This window comes from Rhinatrema bivittatum, chromosome 1 (genome assembly GCF_901001135.1).
Source record: "Rhinatrema bivittatum chromosome 1, aRhiBiv1.1, whole genome shotgun sequence".
NCBI classification, from domain to species: Eukaryota; Metazoa; Chordata; class Amphibia; order Gymnophiona; family Rhinatrematidae; genus Rhinatrema; species Rhinatrema bivittatum.
This window is the reverse complement of record NC_042615.1, coordinates 197,052,714-197,066,220: the sequence shown is the minus strand read 5'-3', so window position 1 is coordinate 197,066,220 and position 13,507 is coordinate 197,052,714. Positions and strand designations below refer to the sequence as shown.

Genomic DNA, 13,507 nt, shown 5'->3' with positions numbered 1-13,507 from the left:
AATAATATATCAATTTGTTTAAGTTAGGAGCAAGAACATACAGATATTAGTAGTGAACTGGGGCTGCATGTGGAATAGGGTTTTGGCAACAAGCCAGAAGCAGTAAAACAGATTACCTGAATTTGCTAGTTGGGATAGGGCACTGAATAAGAAGCTGTAATAAATATACAAAAGCAAGAAAATGGAGGGGCTCCCTAGCTAATATAAAACTGCATTTTCTTTATAAAATGATCTGACCAGTAGCAAATTCAACAGTTAGGGGGTGGACGGAAGGATATGATGAGAGCAGGCACCATGGGGTTTGTAGACAGGGGGAGGGAAGAGAGAGGTGGTAGTTATATGTATTGGGGGTAATTTTCAAAGGAGTTACGTGCATAAATGTAACTACTATTGTAGCAATTTTCAAAAGCCATTTACTCACGTAAAGTGCACTTATGCGAATAAATCCTATGGACGATTCAATGGCATATATTGTAGCAATTTTCAAAAGCCCACTTACTCGAGTAAAGTGCATTTACATGCGTAAAACCCAGATTTACGCATGTAAATGCTTTTTAAAATCTGCCCCATTGTGTGTATGGACAGATATATAACTAGCTAACATTTTGCTGCATGCAGAATTTTATAGCTAGGATGGGATGGATATTTAATGAATTTTCACTAAGCTTGCCAACAAGTTGTATCCTACTGTCCTTCAAGGGATTAACAAATGACAAGAGTTCACAGCACAAGAAAATAATAGTTCAGTTACATTTTGCTAAACTTGTTTGAGGAGGTTACCTTAATGTTAAATGACAATTTAAGGGGCAATGTAAGAAAATGTGTAGTTTGAAATGCTCTGGAGGAGAGGAATTTAATTTGTGATACCAGCAATCTTTCATTGAGATAACAGATTAATTCATGGATGGTTTCATTTATAATGCCAGCCACTGTCTCCTTTCAGAAAAGCCGGGCAGGCAGGAAGTCAGCAATTGTGAAATCAGCAGGTGGGGAATAAGCAATTCTCAGTTTTGTTAAAAGTTGAGGAGGCTCATGATATGCAATGACAGCTAACACGGGAAACTGGACCTGGCTCTGTGCTATACGGTAATGGGACCTGAGTGGTGCAGTGGGGGCTGTATATTTGCATCTTTACTAGCATCTGCAAAACTGGCTCACTGGGACAGGCCCTGTGGATGCAAGAGTCAGAAACCAACCGCAAGGTAAAAGGTAGAGAGGAAGTTTGAGATAATTTGAGCAGGACATGTCGGGAGCATGTGAACAAAGGAAATCACAGGCCTCTTCAGTTTAAGGGGTGGGAATCTGCAGAGCACTGATGAACAAAAGGGTTCAAACAAAAATAATTAACAAGTACCAGGTAATAAAGTTGGCACCAAAGAGTCCATTGTGGTTATGCTAATGGTTGTGGGTGACACAGGAGGACAGATTGGGAACCAATTTTCATGCAATAAAGAAAAAAACCAGTCTGCTCTGCTTGTGAATTTAATGCAAAGCAGCAGCTGATATTTTATAGCCTTTGTGCTTTGGGGGGGGGGGGGGGGGGGGGGCGGGATAGAGTTAAGAAGTAAAAGATTTTGGAAATCTGGAGTCAGGGTAGATATGCAGTGAGGGTCCCTCCCGTCTCCTGTTTGGGGAATTTTATTACGTGAACCTTTCTTCCATAGGTAAGGAAGTCTCTCAAGATTGTTGAAAGAATTAACGGCGGACAAGAGGATACTTGATACAATTTATTTCAGCTTAAATGTCTACTGGTACTAAGCAAATGTAGGCACAAAGAGGGAGGTGGGGGCAGCAAGTGCGTAGGCATACGTATGTGTATAAGGTACTATTCCTGCTTAGTTTCCATGATTGAACAATAAGAGGTAATCAGTCATTTTCAGAGCTGGGGTTACATTGGAGGCGTGGAGAATGAAGCAGAATTGGCAGGGGTTAACACAGTGCAGCCAAGCTCCAGCCGCCTCCCCCCATCCCATTTGCTGCTGCTGCCCACAATAATAAACTGTAGATAAACAAAGGCAGATTAAATCCCTCCCCCATTTTCAACTGCTACAAGAAATGGATTTGACATGTTTTAGAATAATTGCATCGTACAGCAAAAGGTCATGTGCTTACACATCTACAGTTGTCTACTGTGATTCTGCTTGTCATGCAGCCTCCCAGCCACCAGAGCTCCTTTGGGAACTGTGCCACCCTCTCTCCAGCTCTAGTCTCAGTGACCTCATGACTTGGCAAATCCCTGCCTATTTGGCCCTGCCTCCACCTACACTCAGGGCCTTGTCATCGAGTCTGCTCGGCTCCTTGTGCCTTGTATACCTTATGGCTCCCCGTAGCCTTCTGCCTCGTGGCTTTCCAAAAGCCTTCTCATCTCTTGTGTACCTTGTGGCTCTCTGTAGCCTTCTGGCTTGGTGGCTTCCCTAAACCTTCCTGTTTCCAAGCTTACCTTGTGACTTTCCTAAGCCTTCCTATTTCCAAGCTTACCGTGTGGCTACCCTAAACCTTCCCGTCGCAAGGCTTGCTCCCTGGCTTCTCATCTTGTGTACCTTGTGGCTCTTTGTAGCCTTATGCCTTGGTGGCTTCCCTAAACCTTCCTGTTTCCAAGCTTACCTTGTGGCTTCCCTAAGCCTTCCTGCCTGAAGCTTGCCAGTATTAGTAACCTCTGTTTTGTTCCACTGTTCCATCCCTGATCTTGGTTCTTACCTGAGCTCCAGACCCACCAGACAGCCTCGTCCTGCAGCTTGCATCCAAGTCTGCTCTGGCTTCTGTTTCCAGTCCTGCAGCCTGCATTCCCAGATCTGTTCAGCTTCACCTGAGTTAATTCCTCTCCACTCCGGATTCCAGTCCAGCTTTAGCCTTAGGTCTCCTCCCTTGTTCAAGGCCACCAGATTCCAAGGGCTCAACCTGCGGGGACTTGGCTGGTGTAGGCCGAAGATCCCCTGATCTAGTCTGCCCCTGGAGTCCTGGATTGTTCCCGTGGGGGTTCCCCAGCCGAGCTGGGTCCTCAACCCTAACCGTTTCTTATTGCAAGGTGTCTGACATCGGAGGCAGAGGGGTGAGCTGTGAGGATCCCAGTGCGGTGAAAGTGTCTGGGAGTTTTCTTGATGTAGTCACACTCAGTAAAGCAGAAAGTTTATGGAAGGACTACGGGAAAATTCAAATGGGTGATTACTCATAGGGTTTTCGTAACCACTCAAGGTGGGGGTCAATCTATTCTGTTCATGGTTTTAGTCACCAGGCTATGTTGCCACTCCCAGAAAAGCTTGGGGAAGTTTCAATAACTTGGAATCAAAGAGGTTTAAAATAAAATATGTAAGTAGAATACAATGAGATATGCATAAGCAGGCAAAAGTTTTATAAAAGTGCAAGTCTAAAAATAATTTCAGCAAGGACAACAAAATAAATAATTAGCAAAAGCTGCGTGGAGTCACATTCATTGCAGTGGGTCAATTAAGTAAGGCTGGTTTTAAAAAAAACAAGTCTTAATTGTGTTTCGAAAAATGCATAAAAGATCAAGGGTGTATAGTGTTGCTATTCATAGCGTGAGATACAAATTAATGCCCCATTAGGGCAACCAGGGGGGCATTTGAAATAATGCAAATAATGGAAGAAGCATTCAAGGTCCATAACGACAAGCATCCTGGGGAAAAGGATGGAGATCATGCTTGGGATAACATGAAATAGTTATGAGGCTGAGCTAATTGGAGCAGCATTTCTATTTATGAACTTTGGGGCATTTAGAGTTAGTGAAGTGGTACCCAGTGTTCCATAAAAATTTTCTTAATGTACAACTTTTATAAGCCAAGTTCAAATTGATGCAATAAGCGTCAGTATAATGCAAACTAATATTGGGATTTCTGGTATGTGCTATGTTGTGCTGTGTGTGAAATCTATGAATGGACACGCATGGGTGCAGCTTAAAGGGAACAGTCTGCTATACACTAATTTTAAAACCCATGGTCTGACGCTAGCAGGAGATGTGCATTTGGGGAAGACTAGGTGGAGGTGACTGAGTAGATCCAAAAAAACAGATAGAAAGAAGGGAGGATGCAAAGTAATACTATGGCAGATGGGGACAAAGTATTATGCCCCATTCAGGTTCAGAAGGAGTACAAATGGAGGCTTCCGGGGGTCATAAGAACATAAGACATTGTCATGCTGGGTCAGACCAAGGGTCCATCAAGCCCAGCATCCTGTTTCTAACAGAGGCCAAACCAGGCCACAAGAACCTGGCAATTACCCAAACACCAAGAAGATCCCATGCTACTGATGCAATTAATCACTAACCAACCTCTTTCCCTTCTCAATAGTACTCCAACATAAACATATAAGGGAATAATTGCTTGGTGGTAATCTTGTACGGAGGTGATTCTGTGAGGGTAACCGATTTGCAGTTATCCTCTCATGGACCTCCGTCTATTATTCTTTTATTAAATTTACCAACATCTTTTTTTATTTCTTGGAATTTTCGATTTTTCAATTTTTTCTAAAAGTCCCTTCTCCCCTGCTGCTTTTCCGCCCCACTGGTGTTTTATTTCATACTTATCGGGACGTCACCTCTGTAATGTCACATGGGTACGGAGCTGCTTGTCCGACACGGGCCATGTTTCGGCACGGGGTGCCTGCTTCAGGGACTATGGGAGAATGAGCTGTGTCCAAAACTGGGTTCACAGCATATGGAAAACCTTCAATATATGAAAAAGTTATCTTAAATAACGAAAGCCTTTATTACACATTTAATGGCAATACTTAGTCTAAGACCCACCTTGCCTTTAAAAACTTACTGTTGTGCTGCTTTACTTTATCGTACGTGGGACGCCCGTGGTACTTGTCTGGGCGTCGGCTCAGTCCTAACTGTTCATATAGACCTGCCTAAGGAGCCTACCTCCCACTCTTTGTCAGACCGAGGCTATCTCAGATGTAGGTAATTAAGCTAATGCTTTGAGTTTTCGCGGTAGCGGACCTGACGGAGGACTGCTTTAATTCGTCTAAGTGTTTCTGCCCTATAGAGCGGACCTGGTGGAAAGCCAATGCTTACCACGTCCGTTTGATCGTTTTTTCTTTCACAATGGGCGGCATAAATTGAGCCAGGGGCGTTCCCCAGGCGGGGCTGACCACTTCTAATTTTTATTTTTGTGAAGGGTGGGTTTGATTCAATAGAGGGCGTTTTACAGGCGGGACTGACGGCCGCGCCTGTTTGTAAATTAAAAACTTCTTGTTTCTTTGTGAAAGGGCGCCCTTTCACAAAGAAACAAGAAGTTTTTAATTTACAAACAGGCGCGGCCGTCAGTCCCGCCTGTAAAACGCCCTCTATTGAATCAAACCCACCCTTCACAAAAATAAAAATTAGAAGTGGTCAGCCCCGCCTGGGGAACGCCCCTGGCTCAATTTATGCCGCCCATTGTGAAAGAAAAAACGATCAAACGGACGTGGTAAGCATTGGCTTTCCACCAGGTCCGCTCTATAGGGCAGAAACACTTAGACGAATTAAAGCAGTCCTCCGTCAGGTCCGCTACCGCGAAAACTCAAAGCATTAGCTTAATTACCTACATCTGAGATAGCCTCGGTCTGACAAAGAGTGGGAGGTAGGCTCCTTAGGCAGGTCTATATGAACAGTTAGGACTGAGCCGACGCCCAGACAAGTACCACGGGCGTCCCACGTACGATAAAGTAAAGCAGCACAACAGTAAGTTTTTAAAGGCAAGGTGGGTCTTAGACTAAGTATTGCCATTAAATGTGTAATAAAGGCTTTCGTTATTTAAGATAACTTTTTCATATATTGAAGGTTTTCCATATGCTGTGAACCCAGTTTTGGACACAGCTCATTCTCCCATAGTCCCTGAAGCAGGCACCCCGTGCCGAAACATGGCCCGTGTCGGACAAGCAGCTCCGTACCCATGTGACATTACAGAGGTGACGTCCCGATAAGTATGAAATAAAACACCAGTGGGGCGGAAAAGCAGCAGGGGAGAAGGGACTTTTAGAAAAAATTGAAAAATCGAAAATTCCAAGAAATAAAAAAAGATGTTGGTAAATTTAATAAAAGAATAATAGACGGAGGTCCATGAGAGGATAACTGCAAATCGGTTACCCTCACAGAATCACCTCCGTACAAGATTACCACCAAGCAATTATTCCCTTATATGTTTATGTTGGAGTACTGATGCAATTAATAGCAGTGGCTATTCCCTAAGTAAACTTGATTAATAGCAGTTGATGGACTTCTCCTCCAAGAACTTATCCAAACTTTTTTTGAACCCAGCTACACTAACTGCACTAAGCACATCCTCTGGCAACAAATTCCAGAGCTTAATTGTGCATTGAGTGAAAAAGAATTTTCTCCTATTAGTCTTAAATGTGTTACTTGCTAACTTCATGGAATGCCCCCTAGTCCTTCTATTATCCTAAAGTGTAAATAACCGATTCACATCTACTCGTTCAAGACCTCTCATGATCCTAAAGACCTCTATCATATACCCCCTCAGCCATCTCTTCTCCAAGCTAAACAGCCCTAACCTCTTTAGTCTTTCCTCATAGGGGAGCTGTTCCATCCCCTTTATCATTTTGGTTGCCCTTCTCTGTACCTTCTCTATCGAAACTATAGCTTTTTTGAGATGTGGCGTCCACTTTTAAACACAAGGTTGGGGCAGCACTTTTGCAGTTCCAGTTCCAGAAAGTGATGTCAATCTGCCCCAAGATAGCAAGCAAAGACCCTAAGGGCTACAGAACGCACTCTTTCACGATTGGGGCCACATTCACTGGCCAAGGATTTGGGTTTGGAACATAGGCAGATGTTAGCAAATCAGATGCTGCAAATAAGTCAGATTCAAAACACTTTGTGAGAGGTGAACAATACTGGAAATTAATGTTTTATCTTAGATTAATTATCTTATTGTGGCAGAACAAAGTTCAGCTTTGAACAATGGCCAAAAAAGAGCCATTGGAGTCATGCCTTGTTACTTTATGCAAGGAAAAGAGCATGGATGGGATCAGGTGGTGGAGGCCTGAGCAAACCTCAAGAAAAGACAATTGTAAAATGGATGCGGTAGAGAGGTATAAAAAAGGAAGAAGTTAATTTCTAAGCAGGGCCAGTGCAAGGGTTATTAGGCATCCTAGGCAAACCTTCTGCCTTGCAGCCGACCCCCCTCCCCAGTCAAGTCGCACCCCCCCCCCTCAGTCCGACTCTTTCCTCATTCGCGGCCCGCTGAATCTACAGCTCTTTGCTACGAGCGGCCTCACACGGCTGCTCTTCGGCACCCCCTAATGGTCGGCGCCACAGGTAACCCCTTAGTTCACCTAATAGGTCATGCCAGCCCCGTTACTAAGCATTTGCAGATGGCCAGGGCGGAACCTAGGCCTGACACTATCATTGAAGATTTAGGGTAATGATTTGATATCACAAAAAGCAAGCAACTTGATAATAGCAATAAAAGGAATGGAGAAAGGCAGAAAAAAGTAAACAAAGAGGTGAGAAGTCATGTGAGGGAACCGAATTAAGCATAAATAGAACATGGGAAAATAACGTCTCAAAGAGAAAGTTTATTTAGAGGGGATGGGATCCGCTCAACAGACATGGCTTTGGTCATTTTCAATTTAGATAACAATTGAAGCCTACAAAAATTCCTAGATAGGGCTGGGACGTCGGGCCCTAGTAAGGGGTTACTGGCCCCTCCTGTGGTGGCAGCTCACAGGTCAAAAAGGAAAATGAAAATGGGGGCCCGGGGGGCACCTGGGCTTGTGGTGGGTATTAGCGTTTAGTACATGGTGAACAGCCCCCAAGTAGAAAAACACAATCAGGCCCATTCAATAAAACGTGCGGGAGAGCCGGTGCTCTGAGTTGAGTGCCTGCTCTCCCGACGTGTGCTCAGGCACCTCTCCCCGCGATTCTCTATTCAAATGAGGCCAGGCGCTAATAAGGAGGCGCCAGGGACAATAGCGCATCCCTAACGTCTCCTTTCAGTATTCCGGGTGACTAACTAATAAGCTCAGCAACATGCATTTGCATGTGATGAGTACTATTAGTTTCAGGGAGGGATTGGCCGCATGTTTTCCACGCGCTATTACGCCTTACAGTATAAGGGGTAATAAATGCCGGTGGGAAACACGCGGCCAATTGCGAGCTAAACGGTGTGCTCGGCTGAGCGCACCGTTCTGTATTGGCCTGAATATAAAGCAGGAATAATTAGCCTCAAGGCCTGGATCTGGCTGGCCTGGGGAGTGGTGGAACAAGAAATTTAAAATGGTGGGGGCAGCACAGTACAGCTGTCCTTTTCTTGAACATCTGGCATGGTACGGCTTGATGAGGGAATAAGAAGTGGATATAAATAAATAAAGGAAAAGTCTCCTCAGTGGTGAGTGCTGCAAAAGTACAGGTATGGGAGTTTTAGTTAGGTAATACTTTAATTTATTGAAAGCTGTGGCCTATATTTTCCACCGTTTTTTGGATCTGTTGCAAAATCAAAGTAAATGGTTGAGTTATGTGGAATGAATAAAATTCTGGAATTTGAACAGATGTCCCAGTTTTTACTGGGGATGGAAAGGGAGAGGGGATAGTTAGGGGGGGGGGGGGGGGAGGACGAGTGGTGTGGTGTGCCTGGATTATGCTCTAATCCTGACTTTTCCAAAGACTGCCAGTGACCTTTGTTCATTTTACCTCTCCTGGCCTCCAAATTTCACAGACTTAACATTGAAAAGAATGCAGTTTCACTATTGTGATGTCTTGTGTAAATCGATAACACAAATACTTACCTAAGCAGGCTCCACAGGACATAAAAATATGAAGTTAGTGGCCAGCGCAGTGGCAAGTGCTGTGCAACTCCATGCAGAAAATCTGGATTCAAGCTTAGAGTCATCAAAATGCAATAATTTTTGCATGAATAACGCCCGCAATAAGGAAAAGGGGTATGGCTATAATTTTAGTTACCGCACCATATTAGCGCTTCATATAGGTACTTTTATCACACCCCGCACATTTCTCATTGTTGGGGGGAGAGAGAGAGAGAGACTCTTTATAAAGCTCTATACCACTACAGGAGGGCCAGCTAGTAACTCGAGGTGAGGTTTTGGTGGTGGTGTAGGGTTTGGGGCCAGTTTTACATGCACAGGGAGATGTACAAACAGCACAGTTCACATCAGTGAAGATTTGACATGATTTAAAGTGAGGAAAGTCACACAAAGATGAGATTTCTACAATGTTCTCTCGCCCTAGCTTGATGGACTCTCTGCCAGGGAACTATCAAGCTAGGGCGAGAGAACATTGTAGAAATCTCATCTTTGTGTGACTTCTTAACTCCAAATCATGTCAAATCTTCACTGATGTATACTGTGCTGTTCGTACATCTCACTGTGCATGTAAAACTGGTCCCAGAACCCCACACCACCACCAAAACCTCACCTCGAGTTACTAGCTGGCCCTCCTATAGTGGTATAAAGAGTTGACTACTAGGTGTGCCACCCCAGAGGCTCTCCTCTCTACCTACCCCTCTCTCCTCTTTCCCCACCTGAAAAAGACCAAAACAGAATTTGCAGTATTTATTACAAATCCTGCTTTAGGAATATTGCACAGTTTAGCATCAGGAAAAAACTAGAGTTATTTCTAGTGTTAAAAGCATGCAATAGCATGCATTATGCTATTGCACGATGCAATAATGCCCCTTGTTCTCATTGATCCCACCCAATCCCACCCCCCTTAAATAAACTCAACAAATGTGCATTCGCATTGCAATAAATAGTGCATGCTTTATGGCATTATCACAGGCATTAGGCCCTAATGCTCACCATAACACATTTTGATGAATGACCCTGTCAGTTCGCAGACTGGGCTGCATCTCCGAAGGCAGTGGTACTCTTGCCTTAGCTAGCTCTGCCTGTGTCAGTCTCCCATCTAACGCTTCTCAGCTTCTTGCTCTGTTACTGTGCAGTTTTACTGTGGTTTTTTCCCTTAGTTCCTTGTCCTCGGATCAAATAAATCTATGCAAGGCAGTCTCCCAGGTGCTGTATCTGCATGGGAGAGAGAGAAAACCCATTGCATTGTTAGGCCAATAAAGTTGCCGGAGTCTGAATCTAATCTGAGAGAGCGATAAATAAGAGTGCGCGGGGAGGAGACAGGGTGACACATGAGAAAGCCGCTGCATGGCTCAGCCTCCCCAGCAGAAGCGCAGCGCTCCGGCAGGGCTCGGCATGTCTCCCCGGGGGGCTTCGCTCTGCGGGCAGCGCCAGAGGGTCTTGCTGGTCCTGGCACTGCTGCTCGTGGTCATTGTGGTGACCTCGGTGGTCGCCGTTCACGTGACGAGCCACCGGCGAAGCCCGGAGCTGCTGTCAGACGAGGGCTGGAAGGGTCCAGGGACCACCGGAAACCTGCGGGAAATCGTCCTGGGGCGATGTTACGACTACGTCAGAGCGTCCAGTCCCGGCGTTGGGTGAGTGCCGAGTGTGAGCCCTGCGCGCTGTAAGCAAACGCCGGCAGCCACGGGCAGAGCTGAAAGCGGATGAAATGTTTCTGTGCGTCTCGGCCAAGTGGAGGAAGCCGAGATGAAAGAGGGACTTCGCAGAACAGTTTAGCTCTAGGTGTTGCATCTGAGTCCTTTATGCTGACATTTACAATAATGCAGTGGCTCTGTTTTTAATCGTTTGTGTTGCAGGTACCCTATGTACCAGAATGTTCACACCGAAAATACTGTTACCAGGGGAGTGAGCAATATGGTATGGACTTTCCTATTAGGATCTGCTGGGTTCTTCCAAAGGATCCAAGCTGGTCACTGTCACAACGCTGGGCTGAATGAATGGACCACTGGTCTGTCTCAGCACGGCACCTGGTGTGCTCTTATCCTTTCTGATGAGAAATGAAAAGGTGCCCAAGGAGATTTTGCATCTTTGTTTAAAGCAAATGATAATGTATTTTGTAAAGCATCATGGGACAGAGAGTACCAAAGTGCAGGCAGGATGGGACGATTTGGGAATATTAAACCACACTAAACCAGCACATTTTATAACCTGTGGATCAGAAGAATATAAACAGACAGCCAGAGAACCAAGGGGATTTTTTGTTTGTTTGGTTTTTCCACTATTTTCTCACTCAGCATAGATGTACATCAGCCAGTGACTAAAACCTTCTGTGACTTTGTGCCAACAGGAGTTGCCTCTACTCCTTACTCCCCTTCCCACCAAGAACAGTACTTCCATGACGTGCCTGTGATCTTCCTTGCCCACTGGCAAGGAGACTGGAAGGGGAGTCTCCTGCATCTCTACTGTGCTTTAAAAGCATGAGCCATCCCACCAAACATATTTGCACACTTCACATGTTGTGCTCAATACACGATTTTCTGATTGTGCAACAACTTAGAAATGTTTCCCACAATTGGGGCAAAACACTAATACAAATAGTGAGGCCCATATTCAAAGTCATTTAGCTGGATAACTCTCAAGTTATTTTTATTTATTTAGATTTATATTCTGCTTTTCACACTTTTTCAGCATTTCAAATCAGATTACATGCAGGTATTTCCCTAAGCCCAGATGGCTTACAATCTAAGAGGCTAATACAGTATGGTGTGCTCGGCTGAGCGCACAGTTAGCCCCTGTTTGGCCGCGCATTTTTGAAACGCTATTTTTACCCCTTATACAGTAAGGGGTGATAGCGCATGGAAAACACGCGGCCAACCCCCCCCCCCCCCGAAACTAATAATGCTCATCACATGCAAATGCATGTGATGAGCCTATTAGCTATTCATCCGCAATACAAAAAGCAAAATGTGCGGCCATTGATGGCACCGGGTAAGTGTACAGAAAAGCAGAAAAAACTGTTTTTCTGTACACTCTCCGACTTAATATCATAGCGATATTAAGTCGGAGGCCCCAAAAATAAAAAATAAAAAAATCTTCTGAAAAAAAAAATAAATCTGCCAGCAGCCTACGGCCCACGGATTGGAAAACGGACGCTCAATTTTGCCGGCATCCTTTTTCCGAACCTGTGGCTGTCAGCGGGTTTGACAACTGACGCGGGTAAAATTAAGCGTCGGCTGTCAAATCCGCTGACAGCCGCCTCTTCTGCCAATAAGGAGGCATTAGGGACGCGTTAGTGACCCTAGCGCCTCCTTATTAGCGTGGGCCCTAATTTGAATACAAAAACCACATGCCTAGGAGAGGGGCCTGGGCATGCATTGGGAGAGCAGGCTCTCCCACACAGTTTACTGTATTGGCCTGTAAGTTTGTACCTGAGGTAATCTGACTCATGCAAGGTCACAAGGAGTGACAATAGGACTGGTCTCCTGGTTTATAGCCTACTGCTCTAACCACTAGGCTACTTCTCCACACAAGGAGGAGCTATCTGGCTAAAGTTATCTGGCTAAAGGCTGAGTTTTCACACTCTCTGGTGCTTATCTAGCTAACTTTTAGATCTTGAGCGAGCTAGGAGAAATTGATGAGAAGTAAAGCTTTAGGTGGCTTGGAACTTCCAAACATCAAGTTACATGTGCTGCACACCAGAATTCTCTGCCTGAGACATTACGTATTTTACCTGATAGGAAGTTTTAAATGCGAACTAAAAAAACGTGTATGAATTAACCTAATACACCTGAAAGTTGAGAACCATAAGGATAGAAAGGAGAAAAGATAGTAATAGAAACCTGTAAATTAATCCAGTGAGAGATATAACTAATATGTAATATAAAATTCACGAGATAGATATGAATAGATAACAATACATGTACAGGAATACTACATCTGTAATATATCATTGTTTGTTTGTTAAGTCATAATTATGATTGTCACTTTGTAAACAACAGTATATAAAATGTCCAAACAAACAAACAAATAAATACATAAATAAGGGAATGGCTAACAAGAGAATATAAATAGTGCATTTCAAAATTTGAGGAAAATATAATATCCTCTTATTCACTTCTATCAGATGTCTCAGTACTTTAGGTAGCTAAAGATAATATACTGACTCGACTCCTAGTGTTGACTCAGAGGCATGTTTGTAAGTGATGGGAGTTAGAGTCAAATAAATATTTATAACATACAGGAAGATGTAGATTGATTTCTTGCTGGGAATGGAAAGTCACATTTTCTCTGGGTGAAACACTAGGAGATTATGTTTATTTAAATATTTTTTTTTTTATGATGAGACAGGTTATTTGCACAGCTTTCCTCAAATTCAGAAAGATTATAATATCCCACATAGGCATTTTTATGCTTTTTTGCAATTGAGACACTGTGAATTTCTTAACTTTTGTTGAGGGGAATGAAAAAAGCTAGAAATGGAAATGGATCAAGCAGGAATTAGGAAAAACTGTCTTACAATGGTATATGATATGCAGCTAAAATACAATACATGACTGTTTAATGGATTTAGCAGGCTTTTGGCAGAGAGAAATAGGATTCGCTGTGACAATTGAGCAAATATAAAGTGTTCCTAGAACCTCATAAACTACCAGCTGACTTTGTGCTAAAGGAAATACGATTTAAAATCCTACATCACAGTTCTGTAGACAATGTGAAACAGAAAAGAATG

General features: G+C 43.9%; 1 protein-coding gene across 1 annotated transcript in view; it reads left to right on the top strand.

Moving 5' to 3' along the window:
* Positions 1-10,116: 10,116 nt before the first annotated feature.
* Positions 10,117-13,507, top strand: part of LOC115085097 (ADP-ribosyl cyclase/cyclic ADP-ribose hydrolase 1-like) — a 91,108-nt gene continuing 87,717 nt past the window's right edge. The window contains exon 1 of the mRNA XM_029590699.1: positions 10,117-10,412. Coding sequence (XP_029446559.1) covers positions 10,126-10,412 — 287 coding nt within the window. The 5' untranslated portion in view covers positions 10,117-10,125. The remainder of the gene's footprint in view (positions 10,413-13,507) is intronic.